Source organism: Pteropus medius, unplaced genomic scaffold, assembly GCF_902729225.1.
Source record: "Pteropus medius unplaced genomic scaffold, Ma_sr-lr_union100, whole genome shotgun sequence".
NCBI lineage: Eukaryota > Metazoa > Chordata > Mammalia > Chiroptera > Pteropodidae > Pteropus > Pteropus medius.
Genome location: NW_024349801.1, coordinates 14,530,353 through 14,548,057, shown reverse-complemented (window position 1 = coordinate 14,548,057; position 17,705 = coordinate 14,530,353). Strand labels below are relative to the sequence as shown.

At 36.0% G+C, this 17,705-nt stretch overlaps 1 protein-coding gene across 3 annotated transcripts in view; it reads left to right on the top strand.

Annotated features, from left to right (window-relative positions):
• The window catches only part of CDH8 (cadherin 8), a 314,915-nt gene extending 308,500 nt beyond the window's left edge, over positions 1-6,415 (top strand). For all 3 annotated transcript variants that reach the window (XM_039888875.1, XM_039888873.1, XM_039888874.1), the window contains one exon: positions 5,019-6,415. In XM_039888875.1, the coding sequence (XP_039744809.1) occupies positions 5,019-5,512 (494 nt within the window). In that variant the 3' untranslated portion in view covers positions 5,513-6,415. The remainder of the gene's footprint in view (positions 1-5,018) is intronic.
• Positions 6,416-17,705: the final 11,290 nt, after the last annotated feature.

Below are 17,705 nucleotides of genomic sequence, written 5' to 3'. Positions count from 1 at the left end.
TAAACTTTCTCAAATATAAATTTCGAACTGCATACAATTCTCTATGACAAAATAACATAAGAGAAATAAAAATGAGCCCTACAAAATATGGCTAATGATTATTTAGCCATTTATGCATCTAAAATTGGTTATTTGTTACTTAAAAGTCCCCTAGTTTATTTCTGTATCCCATCTCTGTCATATCTCCATTATTATATCATTTCTTTGTAATAAGTGTTTTGATGAAAATATAAAGTTTTTTTAAAAATATAAAATTATATAACTAATTAATCTAGAGAGATTGGGGACAACTATTGTAGGAAATTATCTATGAAGAAGTGACATTCAAGCACAGATATAACGAATGCATAAATATTAATGATTTAAATTTGGGCTAAGGAGGGGTAGCAAGATTATCAGGCAGAATAAAGAGAAAATACAAAATCCTTGAGGAGAGAAGGTTCTTGACTTAGAAAAGGCCAGGATGGTGAGAACATTGAGAGAGAAGTGTAACAGAACATGAAGCTGGGCAACTAGGCAGGGACTAAACCATGCAAGTCACATGGAAAGAAAAGTAAATCTCCAATTTGTAATAAAAGTTCTAAATGTACTTAACAAGCTTCTAATGAATCAGTTAGATTCTCAGTTTCTTAAAACCGAAAGCATTTCAAATAAAAGTAGGTTAAACACCACCAGCAATAATGACTTGAAAATATGATTTTAAAAAGGTATTACTAGAGCAACAAAATTATACTGCACCAGTAATAAATCTAACAAAATGTGTAAAAACTCTTGCAGCTAAAATAAAAACATTGTATAGAAATATATTTAAAAAAATAATAACACTACAATCTTGATATAGAAAACTGAAGATCATAAAGACGTCAATTCTCTCCAAATTGATTTATATTTTAACATAATTTCTACTTAAGTTCTTATAGGAATTTTTATGGAACTTGATAATCTGATTCTATATTCGTTAGAGATTAGCAAATGAGCAAGAATACCAAGACACTCTTGAGGAACACTGTAGGGGAAAATAACCTAACAAACATCAAGATTTATAATGGTTTTATACATAAAAGCAAGGTATTAATGCAGGATTAGGGAAAAAAGGGCATTAGAACATAATAGAGAGCCCCCAAGAGGATGTTTTAAAGAAACAAATCAGAACTTCAGAAAAGATATTTGCCACATGTAGATTTTTTAAAAAGTATTTCAAATATATTAATTTGAACTATGTAAAACTGTGATAGTCAATTTTTTTTATATGTACAACAATGACATTTTCATTTGGCCTAATAAAATAACACAACTAAATCATTAATAAGTACAAACAATCAAAAAAATTATTGTTTAAAAAAATGAGTAGGCAACTAGGAAACTGACTTTGCCTGGACATAGCAGGTAAAATCTGGCAAAAATAACTCATACACTACTTCTGTCAGTCAACAATTTTCTGTATATAGAAGAGGAACGACATGCATGGATGCATTGAGTAGTAAAACAATATATAGGTACAAGTTTAATATTAGATCCTCCAATGCTTTACTAAATAATAAAGAGGTGGCTTTGTTCTGCAAGAATAATATTCTCGCTGCACTTTCTAAATTATCATTATGGATCGTTTTAAAGAGAGAATATGCAAAGATGGTTTCTCATACAAATAATGTCAACCACAAAAAGGAAAGAGCCTCATTGTAGTTTTATTAATTGCATCTTGAAAAACAATTCCCATCTTCTGTTTTGAACCATGGTATATGAAATCATCCACAAATGTTCCTTGCACTAATTAACTCTACTCAAACTTGTCACACACTTTCTGAAAATACAACACAGCTCTATATTCTGTATCTGTTTTGAGATAATGTTCTGCTTTTAGCTTGATGGTATTTCCTTCTAGGTCATGGAAATGAAGATTGCTGGTCATTTGATATATCATCGTTTAACTCCATTAGAGACTTCTTTTCACTCTTCAAATTACTAAATAATGAAGCACAACCAAAAGAAATTTAGAAAAAAGTTAACTCAGTCAGAGGATTTTTTTTTTATTATTTTTATTTCTGTCTGACTGCTTGCTAGTAAGTCATTATAGGTCCACTTATATCTTAAACAAAGCAAATATAAATATAATTTATACATCTATTTTAGGGAATGGCTATCATTTGGAAATCTTGGGATAGTACTATATAGTACAGAAGGTTTAAAACATTTACTTTTAGTCATTTGAGTAGACTGTCTGCTCATGTGTTTGAGTATTCTGGAAACCAGTAAGACCCTGATGACCAGGAATTGGACAGCAATGGTTTGGAATCCTTGCCTTAGTATGCACTGACGAGGTAGCCAAGTGTTCTGGGGTCTGCACACTTGCCAATATTTGAAAAACTGCCAGCTGAAATAATAATTTTGCCCCAAAAACATTGCACATATTTACCAAAATTATGTTTATTTGCTTTTAGCTGGAAAACCAGTGTGAGATAATCATTATTCCCATTTTGATTAGATGTATGTCTTTCATTAGACAAAATGAGAAAATAAATTAATAATTAATATATGTAGTATGACTATAGTTTGTGAGTTAGAAATGAAAGACAACAAAAAAATCATTTTGAGGGTGAAATTTTGAGAACCATAGGGCTAACATGGGACTACTCACTTCTCACTGACCAGTTTTACTTTGAACTGAATGAAGTATGCCTTTAAATATTGGTTAAACGATATGTATCTCCATTTAATTAACTGACATGTGCAAAATGGAACACTTGCTCCTATGACTTTTCAGTTTATCCTTATTTGTGTAACCACTACAGGTCTTCTCTACAAAATTTTAATATATATGGCATATCTCCTCCAATTGGCAGTAAATGGGACTGTTGTTAAATGTTAGTATAAATGCTCTAGGACATAAATGACTTTTTAGGTACCCGTGGGAGTCAACAAAATGCATCGTTTTGTATGCCATTTTGTCATGCAGTCTGTCTTTTAATACAGAGCTTCTCAAACATGCCTTTCAAATGTGGTAAAATTTTGTCCAGCCAATTTTGCATTACCAAGATAAGTGAAAGGAAATTAAACTTATTTATGGGGACTTGGGATAATGTGTCTTCTGAAAAGACACTCGAAGATTGTATAAATCTTTTGTGTTTACAAGATGATGATAAAACTTCATTAGTATATCACGGGACCCAGTTCAATGGACCTGATAGGATGTGGAGGTTTTGGTCCATGCCAACTGGGCAAGTGGGAAGAGGGGAGTGGGAGAGAGCCTGAGCTGTCCAGTGGAATTGGGATCATCTTGAAGTTTGCAGAGGATTTATGAACTAGAAAAACAAGTGTTGTTCAGGCAGCCATTTTGAAATGATGCAAACTATTGTAATTTTCACTTTTTCCAGATAATTCCCTCAGCATTTTGGCAAAGCATAATGGATTCAACCGCCAGAAGCAAGAAGTCTATCTTTTACCTATCATAATCAGTGATAGTGGGAATCCTCCTCTGAGCAGCACCAGCACCCTGACCATCCGGGTCTGTGGCTGTAGCAGTGATGGTGTTGTCCAGTCTTGTAATGTTGAAGCTTATGTCCTTCCGATTGGACTCAGTATGGGCGCCTTAATTGCCATATTAGCATGCATCATTTTGCTGCTAGGTACGTATTTCCTTCATAGCCTAATGGTCACCATTTTTCTGGTTCATAAATGACTGTAAATAAGGACGACAAACCCCGACCTAGCCAGGCATCAGCGTTCTTTTGGGGAAGAGGAACTTCCTGTACTTCTCCAAGCTTTGAGGTCACTAAGAGGGAGTGAAGAGAAAAGGGGTTGTGATAGTAAGTGTCCAATTGGAGAGGACTGTTTAGTGCCTTTTTCAGTCCCATCACCAGTAAACAAACAGACTAAGCATATGGTGGTGGGAGTGGGGATGGACCTTTACGTGGTTACAGCAGCATCTATTATGAAGAAGACCTCCAGATCTTCTGATGCACACAAGTTTGATGCATAAGGGGCTCACATCTGTCCAGAATACTCCTTTATCTAAACAGTGTATAGATTGGATGGCTGAGTCCATCCAATCACAAAGTTTGGTAAGATAAAAAGAAAACAAACAAGCAAATGAAAAAATATATTTTCTTCAAACTTACATTGTCTTCCTCAGATTTTTCTTGATATTAAAATCAAATTATAATGAAGATTGCAAATTAAGGAAAGGTTTCTGTAATGCTTCCATTAAAAAAAACAATTAAAAAATGAGATCAGATAGTAGAAAGATATACAAAAGGAAAGTTATGTCTTATCCTGCCTAAAGGTTATGTTAGTTACTGCCTTCCCTGTTGCATCTGTCCTGCTGACCCAGTGTTCTGGATTGAGCATAATTTCCTGATATATTTTATCTTGTTAGCCCACATTTGATTTGGCTGACCTGGCTGGCTGGGTATGTGTTCCTCTCTGTTTCCCCACCTTTCGGGCTGCCTTCTTTGATGGAGGAGTTCCAGCCTTCACACAAGACAAGAAGTTGACCATGCAGATTTGACATTCATCTTGATATGTCACTTCACCTGTGAATGAACACTATTTGATTGGAGAAAGTCTAGAAGAACTGATAAAACACCAAATATACCAGATATAATCTATTCTGCTCCTTTTCTTTATAGAAGAGGGGCATAGAACCAAAGAATATTAAATAACTTGCCCAAGATACACAGCAAGTTAGTTACACTATCCGTACTGCTTTCTATTTTTGTGCCATTCACTCCAGAGCTTATCACAGAATTAAGTGCAGCTTTCACCATGACTAGATGAAAGCTTATTCTTTTAACCCAGCTTCATCACCATTTAACAAACAGAAGCAACCTGGGAAAGTACTCACTCAAAATTCAGTACTCATCCTTCAGAAAGGTGCTTTGCTTAATTCTCAAGTCAATGTTATTAAAGCTAATGCTCAGAAGTTTTTAAATAATGCCCCTCTATCTTAAAACACATGGAGTGTTGCTCGTAAAATTGTATGCAAGTTTGGCTAACTGTTATTTCATGGTTTTTTTCTACAGTCATCGTGGTGCTGTTTGTAACTCTGCGGCGACATAAAAACGAGCCATTAATTATCAAAGACGATGAAGATGTACGAGAAAACATCATTCGCTACGACGACGAAGGAGGAGGGGAGGAAGATACAGAGGCTTTTGATATTGCAACTTTACAAAACCCAGATGGAATTAATGGGTTTTTACCCCGTAAGGATATTAAACCGGATTTGCAGTTCATGCCAAGGCAAGGGCTTGCTCCCGTCCCGAATGGTGTTGATGTCGACGAATTTATCAATGTACGGCTACACGAGGCAGATAACGACCCCACCGCCCCGCCGTATGACTCCATCCAGATTTACGGCTACGAAGGCCGGGGGTCTGTGGCTGGCTCCCTCAGCTCCTTGGAGTCCACCACCTCAGACTCAGACCAAAATTTTGACTACCTCAGTGACTGGGGTCCCCGCTTTAAGAGACTGGGCGAACTTTACTCTGTCGGTGAAAGTGACAAAGAAACTTGACAGTGGATTATAAATAAATCCATGGAACTGAGCATTCTGTAATATTCTAGGGTCACTCCCCTTAGATACAACCAATGTGGCTATTTGTTTTAGAGGCAAGTTTAGCACCGATCATCTATCAACTCAACTACATTTTAATGTTGAACCAAAAAAAAAAAAATTAATAAAAATAAAACGTATATGTTAGGAGGTTATAAATCTTGTGGAGTGTGAATTAAAGTATGTGGAGTGTCTACAAGTCTTTGGATATTTGATATTTACCTAACCACCACAGACAAAGATTGGGATCCTGGCTAATCCTTAGACAAATGGGTTAAAAAGAGGAAAAATAATCAAAATTAAAAGGTGCTTTCTTAGAAAAATGGACCTGCAAGGAATTTGCTGCTGATATGTGTCTTCTGCAAGGATTTTTATAAATGCAAATGGCTTTTTTCCCCTTCACCAATAAGGATCCCGCCACAAATGATAAAGCAATACTTGGTCGGCTGTACGTTCTGACTTTTTGGAGTTTTAGGAGGCCTCCTAGATTATGCGGTACGGTGACCACACATTGTACATAACTGTTGGCCCCACTCATCAGAGACTGAATAGCATCTTTAAATATTGTGTCGAGCCTTAAAATATTCACATGTTCGTAATCCATTCCAGGGTGGGGATTGGCAATTCAGTGGTGGGAGGAGAGAAATCCCATTAAACAGGCTTGTTTTCTGGAAGCAGGATTACTCGTTCCCTCCACTTCATCTTCTTCCACAAGGACACAAAGATAAACTATATCACACAGTGGACTACATAAAAGACAGATGGTTTTATTGCTAGCGCGTGAATTTATTTGTTTAATTCTCGAAATAAATATTTTATTGATGTCCATTAATGCTTTTATTTATTAAGGTTGGTAATTATAGATTAAGGGACTATATGGGGAAAAAAAAACCCTAAACTATATCCATTAATAATCCTTTAGATTGTTTTATATAAATATATATATATACACACACAATGAATGTTTAATACATGTACATTTTGATGAGATGAGTATGGCAGGCAATATTATCAAAAGGGGAGCTAATAGTCTCTTTAGAGTAGAAAGTGTTATTGTGACTGGTGATGGCAGGAAGAGCATTTTCCCAGAGAAGCTTTTGGACTGTTTTCTATTTTGTTCATAATCCTAGTATTTGGTGTTTTTACTACAAGCACAAACATCTGAAAGTATATTGATTCATGTGAATATTTACACTCTAGACTTTTAGATATCTACATAATGCCCCGCCTAATATAAATGCTTCACATCGCCCCCTCTGTTTTAGAGCAGGAACTGATTTGTACATAATTTTACTGCTTCTGTTTTTAGTACTTCTCTCTCTGATCTTCATAGTGATGCACAGAACGTCTTAGGTCCCAAAAGAGAACTAGATGATGTGAGCATATTCAATTTGTAATGCAAACCTGCCATTTTAGGAGTAGAAAATGTATGATAAAACTCTCAAGTACTACACGCAGATCATTTTAATTTTCTACTTTGCTTTAATGCAATATTGTTTATTTACTCCATGTATTGTATTCAGAGAAACTCCTGTATTGTTTCCTACTTTGTGAAATATATTTTTATAAATACCTTTGTTGTCATCACTTTTTCTTTTCCGATTAGATAAAGACCTATTAACAGAGTGCCATCAAGTCTAAGTAGAATTCTAGAACATTCAACTAAATTATTGCAAGGATAATTTTTATTTGCAAGAGTTTTTATTATAAAGAAACAGAGACGAGAAATGGCTTAGGGATGATCATGTTACAAGATACCAACAGGGACATTGAAGGAACGTGGTGCATGTAATGGCTAGTCCAGCTGTGTCAGCTGGGTCCTCCTGGAAGCAGATGCTGAAGCAGAGTTAAGAGTCAAAAAACAAAAGAGAGAGGAAGCAGGATTGAGTAGGGAATCGCTTCAGAGAGGGATGCAGAACTAAAACTTGTAAAAGCAAAGATTAGAAAGCAGAATTTGGCAAGAGAGCCTTGGACCTGAAAAATCTCTGCCAGCCAAACGGAGGGTTCCGAGCGAAAGACTGCCTGTTAGAGAGATCTTTCATTGTTCAAATATAAACTATGATTTCAAGAATTGGCTTGAGCTGCCTGAGAAGAACATGACATTGCTAGAAAACTAAAGGCATTGACTAATGGAGACTGCTTCTACTGTGATAGAAAGAAAATGTTTGAATATTATATTTAAAATTCACAACTATCCGGTGACTTCACTGAGTTCTTATTGAGTTTCTGTTGCCTGAGAATAGTTCATAGTTCGACCTTTATGCTTATTGCTATGGTTATTGAACGCTTTTTCTTGAAGTCCAAGTGATTGCCTCAAATGACTTTAAAATACACCAGGACTTGGTGTTTGAAACAAATACTTGGTGAAGTAGGTTATTAATAGTAGTTGCATAGTAATCAATAATAATATTCCAACTATCTTGCACAAACCGAGCTGAGGTCATTACTTTACCTATCTCTAGCATACCAGACTCATCTGTACTATATTTCTCAGTGAAGTGCCATGGATTACATATATATAAATATGTCTTTAAAAAGACGCTATTTTTTCAGGACTATAGAATCCATATCCTCCAATTTTGAAAATCAGTAAGATAATCTCTATATGGTGGTTTTCATGGAAAGATGACATCTGGTATACTAGTTACCCAAATAATACCTCAAAATTCATTTGGTAGAGGAATAAAAAACAGAAACGTGAATCTCTTGCTGATTTTCCTTGCCACCATCAGGCTGGCATTTCATGCTTAAAAACACAAATAAGGTTTTATAATATGGAATCAAGTAAATAACACCATGTTCGTACTGTGGCTGAACCATACTTCTAGAGTACCCTGAATTGTGTCTCAAACACCCATATATGTATACTCTGGAGAATTAAGAGGCCATTTTTTACAATAATCTTAGATGGGTACAGTTATTTTAAGATTAGAAATAATTTATAATAGGATGGTTCATAAATGCTAGAAATGTAACAAGTGTTAACCTTGCCATACAGAATTGCGATTTCTAGGATATGAAATTTACAGTGAAAATGTTGTGGAAAAAAAGTGTGGGTAAGTGTTTGTGTGTATATAAAATAAAAGAAAACTTAGATTTGCTGGCATTACTAGTGAAACAAGAATGCTTAGAAAAAGCTAAATGTGTCTTCGGGAGAGTTTGTTTAATCAGATGCTTAAAGTAAGACAAGTCTCTGCGTGAGACTTGGAAATCTCCTAAGAGCAGCCCGATTCCACACTGAGATTCGACAGACTTCTGGGTTATGCTGTATTTTGGAGAAGGAAAAGCCGGTGCTGAGAGCTAAGTAGCCAATTACTCTTTATAGCCACATAAGGACTGGAGGCAAGTAGGCCCTTCCAACAAGTTGTATTATGCGATCACTGGCTTTGCAGGAAATCTCACGAATGTATAACCTTCTGATTGCCTTTTTGATTGAAAGTTTCATCTGAGATCAGGGCAGTGCAACCAGTAATAAGATTTCAAAAAATCCCATCACTGGCACTGTAGGAAAGGCTGAGCATGACTGAAATCCCATCATTGTCAGTCAGAAAGATAAGGTAACAGTGGGTATTACTATAAAAGCTATATAAATGCACAATTTAAATATAGTTATCAACGCTGAAAAGAAATATATATATATATATATATACACAAACACACATATACCCAATTAAGTTACCAGAGATTAATTTATATTTATGTTTTGTCTCACAGTCTCACACACTACCAAACCTGGAATGGTAGCTTTTTGTTTTCCTGAATTTAACCTTGAATTTAAAAGAAACTGGACTGAGGGTAAAGGATTTTAAATGCAGGTTTCTATTTGAGAACAAAATCATGGTTTATGATACCTGAGATTAGAATTAAATGTGTCACATTGTGAAGCTGGACTAGATGGTTTTGTTATTGTGTTTTTGAGTAGAAAATAATTGTAGAATGTATTTTGCAGGGAGTAGTTTTCAACATCTTTTTATTTTCCTCAATTCTAGTACTGTTTTATTTGATATACAAAGTTTCTTTGCGAAGTTACTGAGCTGGCCAGACAGTTTTGCAGTTATTGTTCTTTATGATGATGGTAGAGGATAGAGATTCTATTATTAAAATAGATGTTTACTTTTATTATTTTCTTTAGTCAACATATATTTACGTATCTCAGGGTATATTGGTTTTTTTATATAAATATACCCTTGATATTTAAGATATTTTAATGCCAGTATTTTTCACCCAATCCTAGTATTATGGGATCATGCAATTTAAAAATCCCCTTGACTTGATGGACTATCTAAAAGGAAAGAATTGTGTCTCCTACATATATTAAGCATCAACCAGCTCAGGAATTAGGCTCTAAAGTTGGTATGGAATGATTAAATGAGATGGCATGTCCAAACTTATTTCCTTTATTTAAAAAATGGAGCTAGTGAAACTCATCTGAACTAATTGTTAAACGTTCTTTGTCGATGGTCTTGTAAATATTAGTATTTAAGTCTAGGTTTAAACTTAGGTTTCTCTAACATTAAAGCCCCATAATTTTTGAATAAAGAACACTCTCTGTAATCATAATGTGAGATTTGCAATATTAAGAAATAAAAACTAAGTTATCTATAGTGTTATTAAAGAACCAAGGGGGGAAGTACCGTATGACTTTAAATGGAAAGACTCAAAAAACCTTCATAGAGAAGTTTTCAAAAAGATAGGAACTGAAGAATGAGTTCAATAGAAATCATAGATCTTCAGACACCCAAAACTAAGAGGGGTCAATTATAAAAAGCACCACATTCACAGATTAATGACACTTTTTTTTTTTTAACATTCAGAAAGATCCAGAATGTGGCTGCTCATAGGACCCACATAGGTTTGCCTAAATTGTGGCACATTTTGTGGATAAGAAAAGTAATGTTCAGAGATATCTTAAGGAATTTTTTAGAGTTGAATTATACATCTAATAAGTGAGAGAGACAGGAACTGAACTCTGCTCTTCCAGCTCACAAACAGGGTTGTGATGTTGTAAGTGTTTGTGTGCGTGTGCTCCTGCTCCTTTATTCACAGAAGTGTCATCTGGGTCTCAAGTCCAGTAGGCATTTTTCAGGAGGAACTGGTGTCCATGGCACTGTTCCTCAACTTGAGTTACCTGCCATCTTCTGACTCACATTTTAAATGTAAGTATTATCTCTTGCAGGAGGCTTTTAAATAGATAATAGTTATCTTATTATTATCTGCAGATGACAGAAAAGGGGTTGTTAGGAGGAATAATACAGAATTCTGTCTGAAGAGAAAATCTGTATCAAACAAAGGCTTCCATGAACTGAGAGGTCCAGGCAACAAAAGAAAATGAGAGGTCACTGAAGGTAAATCCTAATTCCTTCAGATTTCCTCTGTACGTGCAAAGAAATTCAGGGCTATCCTATGCCTCCTTATAAATATCAGCAAGATTTTAACACTATGTTCTAATTGACAACAACAATTTGGAGTCATTGAAATCACTCCTCTTTCCTAATATATGCATTCTCTGACTACAACTTTATCTAATGCTTTTCTAAGTTTTCTCTAGTTCAGCCTCTAAAGTTTGAAAACAAATTCCATATTTGTCAAGTCCAATTATTGCGTAAGTGGATAGATTATCCAGGCTCAAGTATAAAACTACAAATATCCCTTCTGCAAATATATTTAAACAAACAAACCAAAAACTTTCTAAATTTATTTTCTAAAAAAGAATGTGCTAGATTTTATCTGTGATACTAACAAACTTGTCTTGCTTTTCCAAGACATAGAGTCTAACTGGATAAATTTCAGAAGCAAATAAATGATAAAACATTAGATTTATCTATGTTGTGGAAGAAGTGAGCCATTTTATGAAAGTACAGAGAAATAATATTTAACCTTGCCAAATCATAGTATCCTGTTAGAGACAATGTTACAATGAATCATGGAGGGAGCATCTCAGTAGACTGGGGATATTAGCAGGTAAGGTCAGGCCAGGGTCTAGGCGCTTGAAAATGAATTGTCCTACCGGGGTACTGGGCCTCTTAATAGACTTTATTGCCAATGCTTCTTACCATATGAAATCTCCAAACTTCCAATACCCTTATTTATTTTACAAATATGTGCTGAGGATTTTTCACTAGATAGGTACTGGGAATACAGCAATGAATAAGATAGGAAGGTCTATTTCTTCAAAGACCTAGTGGTGTGGGAGAAATATAGATGAGTAGAAATAAGAAAAATAAAAAGAGAAGATGAAATGATAGAACATAAAATGGATGGGAAACTAAATATTTTACATAGAGTGGACAGGGTGATATTTGAGTTGTCATAATAAGAGCAAACCAAACCAAACTTTTCTTGGAAAAGTTTGCATTAGTTGTTCTGCTGTACTAAACCAACGGACATATACAAAAAATGAAAATGAGGCCTGGATCATAGTGGGTGAAGGCGAAAATGGCACAGTATGATGTGGAGAGCTTGGAAGAGACTATATTATACAGGTTCTTGTCGACCAGGATAAGGAGCTCAGATTTACTTATGTCAAAGAGAAGGCAACTGAAAGGATGTAAAGTCAAAGGAATGACATGATCTGACTTATATTTTTAAACGATCGTTCTGGAAATGGGATTATATGAGACAGGAATAAAAGCAAGAAACCCAGATAGGAGATTGTTGCAGTAGCCTAAGCAAGAGATTATTTTGGCTTTGAACACTGAGATAGTAATAAACATGAAAGAAATATGTAGAATCCACATTTATTTTAGATAGAAAACTGGCAGTACTGGCAATTGCATTAAAGCAAGATGAAGGAAATATGGTATTTAAGGGTGACCCGTAGAGTTTTTGACTTGAACAAGTATGTGATTGATGGGGCCGTTTATAGAGATTAGGATGACAGAGAGAGAGTCTAGTTATCAAAAACAAACACCCTGGTTCCTCCAATGATTCACAACAGAAGGAGTAACAGAAATTTCTACAGAGTCCTGTAAAAATTCCTATGTGGAGTATGTAAAGAAACTTCTAGAAAATATTACTACACTTGGTTCTTCTTTATATCAACAGCTGAATCAATAAAGGTCACAAGTGGCATGCTTAGTCTCAGGAAGAAAAAGTCTAGTCAGACTGATTAGTTTAAAATTTTTTTAGGTTTCTTGAAATGGGGGGGAAAAAGGCTCGATATTAGTGAGTTCATTCTTGGCTGGAGTATGACAGATTTACTTATTGAAAATGTTTCTTAATGGAAATGAGGAGTGATATCCTGAAAGACTTATCTATGATTACCTTAAAGCAAGGAAAAGGCACATGTTGCTATTTATATATAAACATAATATGTTGTCCAGGGACTATTCCTAAGGTATGTCCTGTCTCTTTAGATTGAATGCTAATTCAATCAAGGAAAGAAGCATTCTGGTCTTTGTGGTTTAGCTTTGATAAAAAATATCAGGAAACACACATGAACAAATCTTTTGTTGTTGTTGTTTTATTTTGTTTATTGCCACTTAGTGATAAAGTTCATCGGGTTCCCTGGAAGTTGAGAAGCTTGGCATTTAATAAATGCTGGGTGCAATGAATAAAAGTCATATCAGTTTGGAGGCAAACATCTTATACAAAATAAGTGGAAGACATTTTTATATAAAAAACTACTTAAAAGAATGAGCCCTATTATGCATTTATTATGCTATAAGCCCTGTAATAGATGTCATGCGGGTCGACCAAAAATGATAAGGTCCAATCCCACTCTTTGAAAGCTCTTAGTCTTCTGTGGCATCACCGTTACCAAGCTGAGTCAGGGACCCAAAGCGAGGTCCTTCTGCCCAGTGCCATTGGTACCAATAGAATGAGACAGAGTTCCATGAAGCAGAGGCAGAGACTTTATTCTTCCTAGGTCTCTCCCATGGGTAAAGGCGGTGTACATGTTATTAAACTCCTGTTTATTTTTGTTGTTATTGCTTATGTTTTTGTTTTGTTTTGTTTTTCTACTGTTAATTTGTCTTTTTAGTACAGGGTCAGCAGGGAGGTTCAGCCAAGGACCTCGAAAGGTAGAGGGAAAATTATCATTTTTCCCCTACACTGACAAGAAATAAACAAAAATAAAAAAATAAATGAAATGAAGAAAGAAAAAAAAAAAGGCAGTTTTAATGGAGCTAGAGTGATGAGACAGGGGAATTTAGATGGAGCCGTCAGAGGAGGCAGCGTTTGTGCAGAGACCTGAGCGAGGGTGTGAGCTGTGCCGAAATCCGAAGAGGAATGAGAAGAAAGGAGACGAGAAGGCGGTGAGCCCACCGACGCTTTGTTCAGAAACAAAGACATGTCTATACCCCAGCAGGAGGCAGTTGCTGTCGCAGCTTCTTGAGGGTTAAAATCATTTTTTTTTTTAATGTCCGACATCAGCTTATTTAAGGGTGCACTCTATGGGCAGCCCACTCCCAGGTGCTTGACCCTCCATGACACTGTTATGCTTTTTTTACCTGAACGTTTTGAGGTAAATCTCTGTGTAGTATAGCCTCTTATGTCTCTGTTTTAATATTGTTAAATGTTAAAAACCCCCAAATCACCTAGATGTTTTGAAAAACTTGTTCTCAAATATAAGACAAATATTACTACCGTCTCCATTAACCAGTGAAATACCGCAACCTGATGTTTCCGCTGCTTACAAAGTTCCTGATTCCTTCAGAGATGTTTTACACGTCATTAGTGATAATGATAGAGTTTACAGTAATCTACAGTATGCAATTACATCCATTAACAGTAACAGTGCATTTTTACATTAATTATAATGAGAATTAATGGGAGGTTATATGGATTTTAGGCTACAAGGAAAAATTTTGGTACCAATTACTCTTGTATAGACAAAGATGAATTTATGCAAAAATTTACTTTGGTAATTCTTTTAGGAAGTTATAGGAGTTCAATTCCAGTAATCATGAATTGTAAAAATTAGAAAAAAAATAGATATAGAAGGTGGAAAATTAGGCTTCAAAACTCTAAAATGAAGGAAGTTTATTATAGAGGAGACAGTTTGGCATGGAGGCCAAGAAGGTAAAGACAGACAGACCTGAATTAGAACCCAGTATCTGCCACTCACATGATCTTGTTTAAACTCTTCCATCCTTGGTTTCTTTTTCATTTATAAGTTAGGGCTTATGGTAACTACTGCTTTGAGATTTACTGGTTTAATGAGATAATTTTGTAAATTTTCAGCATGCTGCCTGGTATATCATAATTAATAAATGGTAGTTGCATATGTGAAGAATAGGGAGGCAGGGTTTGTGCAATAAAGGCTTAGACAAAATATATAGCTGTAGATGTATAGATTTTTAGATCTAGTTATAGAAATATATATAGATATATATCTATATAGATACAGATATTTTTTCCATAAAGATACTAGAGGGGGTAAACTCCTGGCTTAGAACTATATTTTTTGATATCCACGAGAGAATATGGACCAGAAGTATGATGCTGAGTGAGGCAGGAAGTGGCTGTGGAAACTATATTTCATGGCCCATAAAGTCAGAAAAGCATCATAATTTTGAATGGAAGACCAACCACAGTTAGAAAATAAATTCCCTCCTGGCAGGCATATTATCCATAATAAGGCAAAATGAATTTACAAGCATCTCACTGAAACACAGGGGAGTGAAATACTAAGATTCTTCTAGGTGTCCAGGGCTAGTTAAAGAGAAATTAATGTGTAACAGAAATTATTACTAATTTAAGACTTGCAAAATACCTTCACAGGTTTACACAAAGACTTACTCCCTAAATATCTCTCAATGTCCTAGGCTTGCTTGCTTGCTCTCTCTCTCTCTCTCTCTCACTTTCTCTCTCTCTCTCTCTCTCTCTCTCTCTCTCCCCCTCCCTCCTTCCCAGCTATGTTCTTCAAAGTGACTACTCTTGCTTGAAAGTATGGCAGCTATTTCTTTCCATTATGGGAAGAAATGAGGACTTTTTATACATTTTGAAGTACTTAGCATCTTAATTATCTCAGTTTCATTTATTAAATCATCTCATCTTTATGATGACCACTGTGATAGGGCAAGGGCTATTATTCTCTCTCTCTCTGTCTCTTTTTTTTGCATCTAGCAAATATTTCCATGGACTCTATTAAGATACATTCTCCTTCTCTCATCTAATTAATCACACAGGTGTCTCCATTCTTTCAGACCATAAACATAGAAGGCAAAATACCTGAACAATCAGTGTGGTCGATAACAATTCTCTGTGGGGATTTGTCTTTCTCTTATCTACTGCCTCAATTAAGAACATATCGGCTCTATGAAGAAGAGAAAATACCTTGACATTTTCCAAGGCTTGACAAAGCACAGAGCATTCAATAATGAAATTTTATTTGCTCCTGTATTTCTTACTGCAGGGTCTATAAGTGTTCCATGCAGATGGCTGTCAAGCAGGCCTGGGAAAAATATTACAAACAAAAGCTCTCCGATGGAGTCAGAAAAGGGACCCACTGTCCTTTGCCTGGAGATTCGAAATGATCTCTGCTTGAAGTCTTTGCCTTCATTAGCAGAAAATTCTTTGCTTCACATTTGCAAACATGGGCTCAAGGGATGTGGGTTAATGTTCTCTAAATTGGGTTTAAGATCAGACCTCAGTCCTGCTATCCTGCCATATTTCGAATCTCAAAGAACTCTAATTTCCAAAGGCAATCTAATTTAATCTCTCTTCCAGGTGGTCCCTTGGACATACATGGCATAACATGGAAAGACCCAAATTTCTTCCTTTACCTTCAATGCATTCACTTAAGGGGTATCCAAATTGGCTTTTCCACCATGAATCGGTAAGTAGTATCTGAAAGAGAATTTCATTTGGGTCTTGTATGGCACCATGTCTGGTAGATACATGACTCAGTGAAAAATTTGGGCCCATTCCAGGGAGAATAGTTTTGATTTAATTAGATAAGCCACTGTCTTGCTGAATTTCCTTCCCAGATATAGAAAAACAATAAGCTTATATCAATAATTAGAAAGGGTGACAATCTTCAATACAGGGGAGGCCAATGCAAAGGTCAGTGCCCAATGGAGAATCAAGATTCACATGGAATACCAATCAAACAGACTCAAGGGGTGTCGGAAGCCAGCCGACCAAGTCAAACCGGGTACCTGAATGGGGGAGCGGGGACTGAGAAAAAAGAGAAGACAGACAGGGTGCAGGAGGGAGAGCAGATCTCACACTGCCTCCCCGAGTTTAATTCTTAACCTCCTTTTAAACACAATCTGTTTCTATTTGCATTCCAAAACAACACAAAAGTAACATCCTGAAGATCCAGGTGCAATTGACACTTCCTTTGACACGCCCTTTGACACGCCCTTCGACACTCCCTTAGGCTATACTTAATCTTCTTCCTGAAATTCAACAGAACCAGCCTTTTCTTTTTTATGCAAGCAGGCCTCCTGAGATAAACCATGCACTCTTTTGAATTTGGGGAGCTTTGGCTCCCTACAATTCCCCCTTTTTTACTTTATAGTAGACTGTGCCTGTCTTAGGTGGCTTCCTGCGAAACATGGAGCTTACCCGTCATTGGAACATGTATTCCATCATACATGCCCTGTCTTAGGTTGTCCAGTTTCCAAGAAGTCCTTACCCGTCTTTGACTACCAGCCACTATATTGGGGTACTTTTATTTCTTAACTTTATTGCATGTATCTCGGAACCAACATCTCGCACTGCTTGTATTACGCATTTCACAAGATGAAACAGGCTGGATCGATAACAAATCCTAATAAATGAGTAAATGGTCCCCAAGTAGGGACTAAACCTTTTAAACCCTTTATAAATTCTTACACTGTTTGACCAGTATTTATTTGTAGTTCGGGAACTTCTTTTAAGGCTACAAGAATACCTGCCACAACAACAGCCACAGCCCTTATAGATCTTCCTAAGGCCGTGTTAATTTTTCGTAAAACCTGTAACCCATATTCATCAAACCAAGGGCCTGTAAGGTTAACAGGAACCATTATAAATGGTGGTTATCTAAGCACAAGAACAGAAATGTTAACAGGAGTAACACAATTAGACAGCTGACAATTATTAACACAAGTCCGGCAGCCAGTTTCCAAATATGAATCTGCCAAGCGCCAGAGCTTGTTTTCCAGAGTCCAGCAGATAAAGCAGTCTCAGTGTTATAAGGCTGAGAGAAGTCCCAAACAGTTTC